Source organism: Liolophura sinensis, chromosome 6, assembly GCF_032854445.1.
Source record: "Liolophura sinensis isolate JHLJ2023 chromosome 6, CUHK_Ljap_v2, whole genome shotgun sequence".
In the NCBI taxonomy this organism is placed as follows: Eukaryota; Metazoa; Mollusca; class Polyplacophora; order Chitonida; family Chitonidae; genus Liolophura; species Liolophura sinensis.
Genome location: NC_088300.1, coordinates 45,764,753 through 45,778,522, shown reverse-complemented (window position 1 = coordinate 45,778,522; position 13,770 = coordinate 45,764,753). Strand labels below are relative to the sequence as shown.

The 13,770-nt window shown below is 40.8% G+C and overlaps 1 protein-coding gene across 1 annotated transcript; it reads right to left on the bottom strand.

Annotated features, from left to right (window-relative positions):
- Positions 1-834: 834 nt before the first annotated feature.
- LOC135469119 (uncharacterized) lies at positions 835-8,503 on the bottom strand. Its single transcript, XM_064747650.1, has 3 exons — positions 8,233-8,503; positions 2,133-2,342; positions 835-1,299 (listed from the first exon to the last, which is right to left on the bottom strand). Exons 1-3 carry the CDS (start codon positions 8,288-8,290, stop codon positions 1,109-1,111), a joined length of 459 nt encoding a protein of 152 aa, XP_064603720.1. The 5' UTR covers positions 8,291-8,503; the 3' UTR covers positions 835-1,108.
- Positions 8,504-13,770: the final 5,267 nt, after the last annotated feature.

Genomic DNA, 13,770 nt, shown 5'->3' with positions numbered 1-13,770 from the left:
ATGGTAAATGTCTAAAACAGCAAACGAGAGGAAAGGAATGATATGAATTGTAAAGAAATGGACAGACCTTTTACAAAAAAAAAAGTACATCTGATCCATGTCACAACACTCGCCGATCATTAAACATTACTTTTTAAAGTCTGGCTTATTTCTATGAATTTACGCAAAGCTACAAAGAGATCTTTTCTTATACATTCTTGAATATGTATTTGACTAAAACATGTTGCCATGCAACTCAGTTATGCACAGTGTTTGTCTCTAACTCTGCACACATAACCAAGAAAAAAAAGTATGCCTTATAAATCATAAGCAAAAACTACATGTTCTCCCTTTCTTAATACACAACGTAAATAAACGGATGTTGTAACAGCATTCATGTAAGACGCCAACACCAGATGTGCGTTGTCCGGGGCCGTGTATATACAAACAAACGGACGTTCGCAGAGCACATGGACAAGAGTTATACATTAGATACAGTCACAATTGTATACAACATCTTTATCAACAAGCGTTGAGTTCAGGCTGTCTATTTGACAGAAATGCAGTTTAGGTAAAAACACTATCAAATGGACCCTGTTCCACCAATCCAGTTATCCAGTAGTTCAGCTGGTCTCTGGCCTGTTCAAAAACAATGCAAATCCACGTCATTACACTGTTGCCAGTGCAACAGCAATTTCAATGTCATTATCATTGGTACTTTCCAGAGGTGGGTCTTTTCCGGACAATTTGCCTTATATGTGGACAATAGGGGATGCATACAAATATCTATAGTACACCAAACACAAAAAGTCAAAAAAGTAAAAAAAAAAAAAAAAAAAAAAAAAAAAATTGTGCGATTGTGACTTTTCAGTGCATATGTATTGGGTATGGATTTTAGGAACATGTACCGACTATAACGCCTACTACAAAGGGTTGACTAGCCATGCTAAGGAAACAGCTTCTGTGGGTTTTACTTTAATGCTTTTGAGAGATGGATAAAGCAAGTCAGATTCTATAACAAACTTTAGTTTGTGTCCATTGATCTAAGGGCCTTGATCTAGCACGTCACAGTAGTACAGCCAGCAAACGCAGGAATACTCCAATATGGACAAAAATCGTTTTTGAATTCCTAGATTAAAGCGTGAAGTAGAAGAGCCAGGATGGGAAACGTGAGCGTGAGTCGTGATGCTGAATTGCAGTAGTCGGTGAAACAGTAGCAGAGGACGTCCAGCGACCAGCCGGGGCCCCTCTCCTTACAGGTATCGTCCGAGTAAGGGGTCTCCTGTGTCCTCTGGCACACTTTACTTATTATCTCACCCTCTGTGGGAAGAAAATGGTCGCAGGATGTTACATACAGGAGTGTAACCATACTGATTACAGCGCACGCACCGCTGTTTACATTCGGTTTACATCAATGTCACCACCAGCAAACTTCGTACAGAAATTTCGAAGAACTCAAATGTCACTGGAACCATTGTGATGAGGCAGGAAATGAAGTTTAGAAAGCACTAAAACTCTGTTTCAAACCTCTCTTAGAATTAATACTTGATACGGATTCATTCTCTATCTGATTCTAACGGACACCTAAAACAACTTTATCGACGAATGTTGATTATAGTTGAATCTCATCAGTTGTGAGGTTAAGCCTAAGCAAGACTAAGTACGTGATAAAGGCTCAAAAGGCCAGGCTTGTCTAGTGGTGATGTAAAGCTGGCGCAGAGTTCACAAGAATTTTAACCAAACATGACATTTAATTTAAGCAGTGGAAAAAGTTTGGTGATCTTACCAACGACATATATTATCAATAGGGTACATAAAGACCACCCTTAAATACGTATTTTCGTTCCTAGGATCCTCAGTTCATTTTTACGTTGTCAAGTTATCTTGCAACATATATCGAAAAGCGAATAATAGGGTAATATCTTTATATTCTTTTGAACAACTATAGATCCAGAGATTTGACTGAAAGACGTTCTGTATTGTTATGAAGTGGATCACAACTCCACAGGCACCAAGTCATACTTCTTTGTTGCACTGTTTTAAGGGACACCAACAGACTGAATCTAATAAAAAGATGACATGTTGTTTTGCTACGTAAGCATAGTCCCTCTATTCTCGACCTCCCCTGAAGACACTGTGAAGCTTTTACTTACCTATAAATTCCCCGCGGTGCTCATATCGCCTGTATCCTGTCCTGATCTTCATACAGGAAATACAACCCTGCACTTCAGCCGGACTGTCGCAGGAGATACGTTTACTGCTTGATTCTGTGTCGTTGATGAAGTCAGCGCTGTCCTTATCAATACATGCATTCGTGTTGTTCCGGCATTCCACGTTACACTCATAACAGCTCAGGCCGCTCACTACAAAACATCAAGAAAACGCAATATCCTACAGCATGGAGAATAGTTGGCAGATGGTTAAAGGTAACAGGTCAAATCTGGCTTCAATTCACCTCGGTTAGGGCTTCATTCTAACTGTTCATGTTTACTGTTCAAGATTACCAAAGAGCTCGCCTGCATGCATGAGTCACAAGAATACACAACTTAAGCTCAACACATTAAACATTCATCTTGACATAGATTCTAATACAGAAGCGAGCCGCGAAATCAGGAATTTTGTAATTTACTGTAAATAACAATGTAACATCTCCCTGATGTATGCTCTGTCCCAACCTGAGCTCAATACGACCATTAACATTCCCATGAACCTTACCATTCATTCCAATAAACCAGAGGACGCCACGTGATTTATATAAATTCATATGCACACAGAGCACACACAATGGAAAATCTCTCTCGTGTTATTGTGCTTTACGTCCATGCATAATACGAGCTCAATGCATGCAGTATTGTGGTTTTCTAAGATGCCACACCCTTAACCTTTATCTTATCGTGGTTTTAGTTGATTCTTACTGACCATCGCCGACAACATTATGACATAGGCATAATAAGATGTAAAAATTCGGTGATGTTAATTATGATGTATTAGATATCACTGGTCTAGAATGACCCAAATGGCGTATTCTCACCAAAGCAATAAACGCAGAATTTCTACAAGCGAAAAGGAATCTTACAGTGCGAAAGCCATGCCCACTCTCCTGCCATATGTATAAGTGAATTCTTAAACCATCGCCCTCCTCAGCAAATGACAATGTGGTATTGATGTCATCTAAATGGAGAATGTCTAAACCAGTCAACCAATGAAACAAAAGCAGTAAAGCAACTAAAGTATATTGTTGTTATTAACAGAGGTGGTAACATAGGTCAGGAAATGGAACATAATACGGCCACGTCTTGAATATAACAATACTTAATTTAAATGGAAAGCTCCTTCTATACAACCACTGTAAATTTTGGTCGATTTCAACTTTTAGATCACTCAGTATGTGGCAATTTTCTGAAGAGCAGTTTATGTCTGCTGTTTTCTTTTCTGAGTGTATCCACCGGCGGACTAACTTTCGAAAATTATAACCATCTGGGAAAATGGCTCCTTTATTATTTAAACAAGGTTGTATACATAGTACAGTTTTATTTCTTTTGTAACATTTGATTTTATTTGATTGATGTTTCATGCCGTACTCAAGAATATTTCATCTACACGACGGCGACCAGCATTATGATGAGAGGAAAACGGGTCAGAGCCCGGGAGACACCGACGACCATCCGTAGGTTGCAGTCTGATCATCCCCATATACGACCGGAGAGGAAGCCGGAATAAGATGGAGCGCATTGGTGCATGAGAGGCTCCTGAACCACTATACTACGCTAGAACGCAAACCACTCCGCCACAGAAGCTCTCTTATATTTATGTCGTTAGGATTTACCCTCACCTTATTTTTAAGGCACAAAAGAGTTGTGTATTGTGTCACTGGTGTACCGTAACAAAACTAAACATCTGCGCCGTAGTGTACTTGTGTTTCTTCAGAAATCGATATTTTAGATTGTTTTTCATGATAATAGGACGACGGCGTGTTTGCGATACGTAACTATTATTATTTTTTCAAGGACGAGTGAAGATGTATATTTACAGGCTCTACACAATGTGCTCTGGATTTCAAACACTTGCAGTATTTCCAGTGCACGCGGTAAGCCTTTCGACCCATTCGCTGGGTCCTTCGGCATACCTATATATGCTCTCCGCAGCCGATATGTAGGCTCTGGCCAATGAAATCGCAGCCAACTCTGGCCGTTTCGGCCGCGGCTTTAAGTCAGGACGTTTATCAGGTATCTGGCGAGGGGAACTTGTTATTATAACTCATAGGGTAATTTCCATTGGTCGAGAGACGGTCACATGATATTCCCAAAAAACATGATGTACAACGATCGCCAAGGAATTCAACGTCTCACTCACAAAGTATTATCCCACGTTCACGAGGCAATATCCAACGACCTCATGCTAATATCCAACGATCGCGTGCGTTTATTCCACAGCAGTTATCTCCCTTTGAGTGCTCTCTGGTGTCTGTTTGTTCGTAACGTGAACAACCGGATTGTGGTTATAGCTCCCTTATTGATGTACAAATTTGGCGATTTAAAGTACAACTCAAAAAGGTACTGTTTTTCCGGTACAATAAAACATATGGTGCATGCTTTGGGCCGGGACATCAAGAATTCTCAGCTCAAGAGAAGTGGTATTCGAAGCCCGAATTGAATATCACTTGCCGAGAGCTGACAATTCCTGATGTTCCATCCCACGGTATGCACTATCTTTATAATGTCCCACCCCCACAGCATGCACCACCTGTATAATATTTGACAATACTGTCGACGACTCGCCTCACTCACCAATTTTACTAGAAACTAGACGAAATTATAGGACTGAAAGTGATAGAATATAGTATGCCTCAAAGAAGGCCCTTGCCTACAATTGGCAAAATTATTAATCTTAATGTTTTATAGTCTACGGTAATATCCCAAATATATTAGACAATTTGGACGCCTTACTGTGTGCGAGGCTCCGACAAAAAGTGACGTAGCCTACTCATCCCACAGGTCTTACTCTCTCATATTGTAATAACGTGCGTCACTGGGATTTTAACCCGTATACTCTATACCCTAGTTTTCTCTCTGACATGAAGGTTTGTCATGTAATGTATGCATGCTCACCAGGTAAATGTACAGATGAGCACAGTTTAAAGGTGTACGTGACCCAATATGCTCTTTGCTAAGTGGGTCAACGTGTTTTGTAGCCATGATGAGGTATTTCATACGAAAATATGCATGGGCAGATTTTTGATACAATGTGAATATTTTCTTGGAATTATATGAGCAGGTAAAACATGGGGCTGGTTTAGATTCAAGTTGATTGACGTATAGCTCAGTGAAAAGTAGCGTATTCATTAACATCTAGCATCAAAGAATTACAGGCACGGGGACTAGAAACATGTTCGACCCCATGGCACTTCCAATTCGTTCGCAAGTTCCCGTACATCTAACTTCACAGAAATCCGATTCCAATGGCTGGACAGAGTCAACCCCTTGAAAACCTTAGAATTCCAGTACATTTACCGTCAAACACCTGTAAATAGACACTGTGCCCAGAGAAAGGATCGAACTCACGTCACTTGATCAGGGCTTCGCCTGGTTATTTATCTTGTGTGACTGGTGGCGTCCAATGACAGTTATGACTGATGATGCAATATCCAGAATATATATCATCGACAAGTTGAGCCCTAAGTTATTACACTGGTCACGTTACTACAGTTACTACAAAAACATGGAAAGCATACAAATAATTTCGAAAACGATAGTAGTCCATCTGATAATTTATGAGGCCTTTTTTGACATTTGCCTGTCTAATCTATGTATATACGCTTGTCTGTAGATTTGCCCGTGGAGATATACATAAGAGGGTAGGAGAAATAACATTAGCAATGCAATTTCCCCGATGCCGAATTCATAATCATTCGGCGTTGGTAATCCCTCTGGCAGCTGGGGTCTATATGCACCGGCAAATGTCAAACTAGAGTAACACGATGCTGACGAGCTTAATGCTGATACTATAGTTTCATGCGTACATATATTCGGTCTGGCCCTATTCCGGTTCTCCCTCGCCTTTATGCTGCCGGAATATGTATGGGCTAGTCACTGTTATACAGGGTCTTTGCCACAGGCGGTTTGCCAAGCCATTGTGATGAAAAACAGCGGGGTATAGTGAGAAAGTCAATGATCCGTGTGGAGTTGCATAAATGTATGTATTTATTTATTTGATTGATGTTTTACGCCACACTCAAGAATATTTCAAATATACAACGGCGGCCAGCATTATAGCGAGAGGAATCCTGGAGGAAATCGGGGGAAACCCACGACCATCCACAGGTTGCTGGCAGCTGCATAAATGCCGTAGTTCTTATAAAGGTTATTTATTATTTATTTATTTGATTGGTGTTTTACGCCGTATTCAAGAATATTTCACTTATACGACGGCGGCCAGCATTATGGTGGGGAAAACCCACGACCATCCGCAGGTTGCTGACAGACCTTTCCACTTTCGGCCGGAGAGGAAGCCAGCATGAGCTGGACTTGAACTAACAGCGACCGCATTGGTGAGAGGCTCCTGAGTCATCACGCTGCGCTAGCGCGCTAACCAACTGAACCACGGAGGCCCCTCTTATACAGGGGTGATGCATATGTAAAACAAATGCCCAATGCCAATATGAATATCACGTCAGCAAATTGTAATAGGTGCAAAATGAATACGCCTGTGCGAAGATGGCTGGAGTTATCTATTTGCTTATTGCTACAAACAGAACTTTTATGAAACCATCAGCGTAAAGGGTTTACCAGATTAAGTCTAGCTGAAAGTTCAACTGAAGTGAATTACAATGAGTTTGTATGCATGAAATGGCTGCTAGATTGAAAGACGATTCGAGTCACGTGGACGTAGTTAAACGACATGCAGTAAAACTGACCCAGCATATTGATGACACTGGTCGTGGTATCTGAAACACTGCTAACCGCTCACAACGCAGTACAACATGTCACTTGTTTAATGTTGTTATTTATGATTTGATTGTTGTTTAAGGCCATATACTCAAGAATTTTTCACTTGTATGATGGTAGTAAGGTATATACATGGAGGAACCGAGATTGCCAAGGCTAAATCACTGACCTATGGCACCTTTCCCACGTGTGACATCTAGATACAGTATGTCGAAAGCACCAAAGTGGTCTTCAACAATTGGCCACACGAGCATCGTCAACTGCGCTGATAATCATCTAGGTCGTACCAACAATGAGAGCAAAATGATTAGGTTGTAATTAAAGGTTGTCTTATGCATCTTTTAAGATCAGAATATACAGATATATAAAATAAAATTTTATATATATATATATATATAGGCCTATCTGATTATAATATGCCAAAGTGTGTGACACAATGCAGGTGTACCGGGGTTTCTTACGTGTTTACACGTCTGACTTTTAAACACGTCTCTTCCCGGATGCCAACCCTATACCACATCGCGCATGACACAGGTGGTATGCATTACAAAATAAACGTGATATGATTAATGTACCACAAGCCTGGCTTTGCTTTTTTTTCAGTGAAAATTGTGAGCAGGCATCCGGCATACAAATCACTGTAAAAAAAAGTTGGTACCGTGCTTGTGAAATATTTGTGTGCGAGTGATCATGTGATATGGCCAAAACATACATGTATAATAGGCCAACTCGCGGCAGCAATGCCTTACAGCCGCTGGGCACAATGTCGGGGACATTCCAATTCAGCCAACACAAGTACATAATGATCAATGGATTATCACATCTTAAATCTGAGGTGAAGGCTATTTTGCATGATGCAACTGCTGCTCGGCTGTAAATGGTCGTTCCCGTGAACGTTTAAGAAACAGAAGCCTGACTGCGCATCTCCCAGCGCTTTCTACTTTCCCCTCCACTTGCACTGCTTTACTTGCGGAGATGAAAAAAGAACTGACGACCGTGAAGATCAATTTACAAATATAATGAACACTTCATCAACTTACTCAGCAGGAATCAGTATTTTAATAATAACATATGTCTCAATATCACACGCAATCTCGATTCGTATATCCGACAACTTTCGCACTCCGCTCAAAAGCCGGCAGAAAAGTATAACTTTCTTCTTACAAATGGCGTCTTCAAGGAGCCTGTGTCAAGCTGACATGCGCTTGTTACATACGGCGGAGACTTTCTTCTCTCGCAAACTTCTGCATCTTTCATAATTACAAATGCCTTACAACTGTACCGTTATTTAAGACTAGGCGTGCCTTACCTGACGATGCCAGAGCGATGAGAAACAAGGCAAGGACAAGGTAAGCTGAAGTATCCATCTCCCTGAGTTAGGCTGTGCTCTGCGCATCCGCTAACGCTCTGCAGCGATGACCGGCCGTCTACGTAGCCAGAACAAACCAATGAAGATTGAACGAGCAGAACCGGTGTAAGGCCAGCGGGGCTCGCCAGCCGGGTAGCTATAATTAGAGCCGGGTGCGATCAGTTCGTAGCTTGAGAGTTGGACACGCTGTGTTTAACAACGAAGGTCCTGGGCCAGTGATCATGCAGCCAAGCGGGTCAAGCCGCGTGACGTCACAGCTATTCGTCACGGATAATTTACAAGTTTCACACTTCGCGGTCATGTGGTTTTTTCGCCAGGAAACAGGATAAAATTCAGTATCAGGGATTGGGTTACAAATTTGTTTCTACGAGTAGCGTTAGGATTAGAGACATTTAGGGTTTAACATAACCACAGTGACGGCAATGTGCAATGCGGCGTTAAAAATGTAAGGTGTAACACAAAATATCCTGATTTCGAAAATAAGCGTATATTGCAGTCATGTTTCACAGACGTATGACTGTAAAACGTACAGAATACTTATAATGATATTACCAAACAAAACGATATTTGTGAAATTTCAGAACGTTTAAGGGTAAACTGATTTGAAGCAGTACACGCAGGGGTGGCCTATGTGCAAATTAGCCTATGATCGACAAGGATTACCGACAACACAACATTGTATCTCGGCTTCGCCTCGATGCAATGTTGTGTTGTCGGTGTCAATCATAGGTTAAACCATCTAACACATACCGTCAGTTTCCAGCAACAAAATATCAAACTCAACAAGTTGTACCAAACAAAAAGTAAAACTTTCATAGACCATCGGTACTATTTATAAATCCTTCCGATAGACTGGTTGAGCCCGGCAAGGAAAAAGGCAATATGTGCTAAATACTGATACCTAAAATCTCTGTAACCTCAGCACATAACTTTCACCAGTTATCAAGTAGACTACTATACAGCCTATCAAATAATTTACCCAATCTTAGTAAATGAAATGTCGATATACAATCGAGCCTGACATGTGAACTAAAAAAAGATAAAAAAAATGAAGTTGGGATAGGCTACGGGAGATGAAGTGACAGCGTGACGTGAGTACAGGTCAGCATATAGGCTGACATGGGAAAGTTCAGCTTGTAGAAGATATGAATGTAAAATGACTGAGTTCTATCACTGTTTGGCAGTGGATATTCAGCTTACTGGCCGAGTTCAAAAATTCCTGTTGTACGTGTAAGTTGTAGCTATTGTTGGGGGATATCCGAGGCTGACAGGGAGATTTGTATCGGATATTTAAACTGGTCTGATACAGGTAAGCCCTATCACCGATGTTACTGCTTGGTTAGAAATGAACCAGTAATCTGAGCAGAGGTAGGCCGAGGTAACCTGTGATCTTCTTGAAAACTGCTGTGTTCAGCTGAAGTTTAAAATAGTACCTCCTTTCCGCCTTGTACTAAATTGTAAGTATTCTACTAAAAATAGCATACATTACTTGTTTTGATGATATTGTGAAATCGCGGACAGTTTGTTTTCGTCTACATGTTGATATTACTCTGACTTGAAATTACTCTGACAGCTCTGTTTGGCCGGGATCACGCGAGTGCAGTGTGGTATGAGCTCTCATGCTGCACGTGACTGCTCTCAACCGATGGCTGGCCCAAAATTCTAAAAAAACGAAAAAATAAACTGTTTCACACCAGTCCCATCTGAGAGCAAAAGGTATGTAAGTGTGTAGGCTCGAGCGAATATAATGCATATAACTGGAATCATCTCACCTTTCTTGCCGAGAATTCGTATTGAAAAGGACACTGAAAAGCTGCACCCAATGCTTCATTATTGATTTTATTTATTTGACTCTTCATGATGTTTTACGCCGTAATGATAAACATATATCACATATATGACGGCTGTTTATAGATAGCGCTGTTACTTCACCAAACATCTTAACATAATGTCAGCCAGGGCAAAACCAACTGGAACTGGACACGAACATGCAGCTTTCTGATATTGGTGTAGTGATCTGTTGACAGCAACCATTGAGTTAGTCAGCCCGTAAAGGCCGTTAAGCTGTGATGGGCCAATGATGGGCCAATGAGTACAAACACTGTATTCTTCCACTTTATCAGGAAAGATAAAATATGTTTCTGTATAATTATATAGCTACATATAAAGAGCAGGATCAGCAGTTAATGCACATGTTTTAACTAGGATTGTAGAAACACACATTATACATGATGCCGATCATAATGCAGGGCTGATGCTTTCTAATGCTGCCTTACAGCTCAAGACACCGGCCATATTCAGTCTCACGTAGACACAAGTATAGAAAGGAACAACAAGAACTCTAAATACTTCCACTCAGTCAAGGATTGTTAAGTATTTCCGTAAGTACATACCTATCTATAAAACCCCCAGATCATATTATGCTTTCCTCGCCTGGTGCTCAAACCATGATGGGGCACTAGACCAAGCACTGGTTGGTCCATTACCCATAAGTTGTGAACGCATGAGAAGGACGTCATGTCTGGTGGAAGTCTACAGCATGGTGTGCCAGTGAGGCAGCATTATATATTTGTCAGTATTAGGACCATACATATATACACCGTTTGAAAAAAAATTACATTAGTGGTTGATTTTTGTTACAAAAAGTGCAATTACATCACGCAGCAACTTATATTACGTTGTGCGGTGATACTGCATTACACAGAAATTTGTATTACGTGACTTTTATTTTTATTTTTTTGATTAGTGTTTTACGCCGTACTCAAGAATATTTCACTTAGACATTATGGTGGGAGGAAACCGGGCACAGCCCGGGGGGAACCCATGACCATCCGCAGGCTGCTGAAAGACCTTCCCATGTACGGGACTTGAACTCACAGCGATCGCATTGGTGAGAGGCTCCTGGGTCATTACGCTGCGCTAGCGTGCTATTTTATTACGTGACAGGGTGGGTGTTATTATTTCATAACAGGGTCTAACACACCTTCGTGAAAAGACCGAAGTAATGTTGACTATACATAACACAAGGACTTGGTGAAAACTTGTCTTATGTAAAAGTGAGTATATGAAAAGACAGAATGAAATGACACATGCCTTCAGTTTGCAAGTACGGCGAGATCAATCTGGGTATGAACACTGGCGGCCACAAGATGTAGGCCTTATTAGAGCGCAAGATCGACTGAGGTACCATTTATCTAGCACGTGTGTAAGAATATCACATTGACACAGCATTTATTACTTGGTAAGATGCAAGATATATATTTACCCTTCTGTTTTATGTGCAGTAAATGTCAATGTGGCCTCATATACGTGATCGACACCAGCATAATGCAGGAGTGCAGTTACAAATCATTTTATAACCCTATACCCACAGTGTTAGGGTTTGTTGTAAAGGAACATAACCTCCTCATGTCCTCACCCATAGTTTATGTGACTGACAGCATAAGTGCAGGACTAGACTATTATTGCAGTTTTATTCACATGTCAACTTCATTCAGGGAGTGAGGTTTATAGTGGGTTGAAAAGCTCTCTGAATAGGTTAGCCTGGATCTGAAATAATGATGAATGCCGTTGCGCTTTCTTTGCCCGGGGAGATATCAAAGACCTTTATCTCAGCATGGAGATACATGTATATAGATATAGATGGCGTCGGTGTCACGAGGGTTTGTACGGGCTTCGAAATACAAGAAGCCTTGTGCATCGTACAGGCCTGGGTTAATCAAATATAATCTAGAAATGTTTAGTTTTTTACGTAAGGAAAATAGTGGGGGTGGGTGAAAGTATAACTTTAATGTAAAGGCGCCATATGTACTTAGTTGTAGTCTGTGCATAGCAAGCCTTAGGCATTCGTTGACAGAAAAGTGAATGGATCAACAGACAACTACATGTATGTAACTGTTCCCGTGTGTTCCTATATACAAAAAGCTTTGAAAGCAATGCTCACTATTCATGAGCTTGAAGACACCTTTGTGTTTGCCATTTTAAAAATTTGTTTGACACAATGTATACGCTGACCATTGAGGCCTGACGTTACGTGAGATATCCGGCGTAATGGCTCTGGTTTCTATTGGTCCGTGTTATGTGTGGTCATCCATAAAACCTCGTCGTATATATGATGTATTCTTTAGCACAGCGGAAGACCCCAATAAAATTATCTCAACGAAATCAAGGCACTTACGTATGGTGCCTGCTAAATATGTCAAATATCCTGTAAACTTTATTTGCCTTTGTACTTACAGGTATAGTAATAAAGAGAGTGACTGATATCTTTTATGGTCATGTTTTTCGGCTGTTAATATCTTTCTTCGGTTGGATTGTAGGACCCACTAATGACTGATGGTTGGGTCTAAACATAAATGACTGTAAGACCTGCTCAAGATTCATTGTAGAACATACTGATAATTGATTGCTAAAACCGTTGATGATTGGTTGGTTGTGGGGTCAACTAAGAACTGATTGTAAACCCTGCTGATGACTGATTGTAAAACCCGCTGTTTGTGACAAAGTAAATCAGTGAAAACTATGATGGCGAAGTTTGACTTTCTTAAAATATCCTTAAAGAAGTTAGTTTCCTTTACCATTAAAACGTGTCCTTTGCTCTCAGAAAATTTTACAAGGTGGATACATGTTGTTTATAATGTATTTGGTTTCCGTTTCAAATCACTTAACACATAAATACAGGTGAAGTCAAGGCCTAGCCCCATTAGACCAGGTCCTGTTTTTATGAAGTGCACTTCGCTAGGTAAGCCCTTAACTGCCATGACAATGTGTGTAACAGAGATACGAAATGCACTAATCTATAAGGACTACTTTATAATAATGCTAAGTGCGCCTCACGAAGATGACCCCAGATCTAGTACAGTAGTTTGTCTACTCCAGACCCGTCCAAGCCAATCAAATAACATCTCTTTGTTGGAGAGGCCAACCTTGAGTAGGGCCTACCAATCAGAATAGTCGTTCCAGTACACAAACGAATCAACGAATGGATGATTATGGCTCCTTGGCAGTATTCGGGTCAAATCGTGGCGAACAAGTGAGTAAAAGAGCGTACTTTTCATCCCAAAATAAAAAAGCTGTAATAAAGGACTCGTGGAACTCCTTCCAAAGCTAGGTTTTGCTCTTGTTCCTGTAGTATACGTGACACTTTTTGGTGTATATTTGTGCACAACTGACAGTCGGCCTGAAATAAAATTGTACTTAACAGAAAGACTTACCCAAGAATGAATGAATAAATGCTTTGGGTTTAACGTCGTACTTAACAATTTTGACGACGAAGAGTCATTAGGTGTTTGTACACATACTGTGTCTTCTTGTCGCAGGGCTAGTCGATGCCACTAAAGTGCTGCCGTCACTGAAGTATCATACCGAAGACACCAGACATGACACCCAACCCAGCCACATTATACTGACACGGGGCCAACCAATCCTATTTCCTTGCTCTAACCTCTCACGTAGTGCTGAACTTATCCAAGAAACTTT

Bases quoted from the DNA above. Each gene is read 5' to 3' on its own strand.
- LOC135469119 (XM_064747650.1), bottom strand. From the start codon at position 8,290: ATGGATACTTCAGCTTACCTTGTCCTTGCCTTGTTTCTCATCGCTCTG. The intron at 2,343-8,232 runs GTAAGGCACGCC...GATGTTTTGTAG, and splicing joins CATCGCTCTGGCATCGTCAG to TGAGCGGCCTGAGCTGTTAT. The intron at 1,300-2,132 runs GTAAGTAAAAGC...TTCTTCCCACAG, and splicing joins GCACCGCGGGGAATTTATAG to AGGGTGAGATAATAAGTAAA.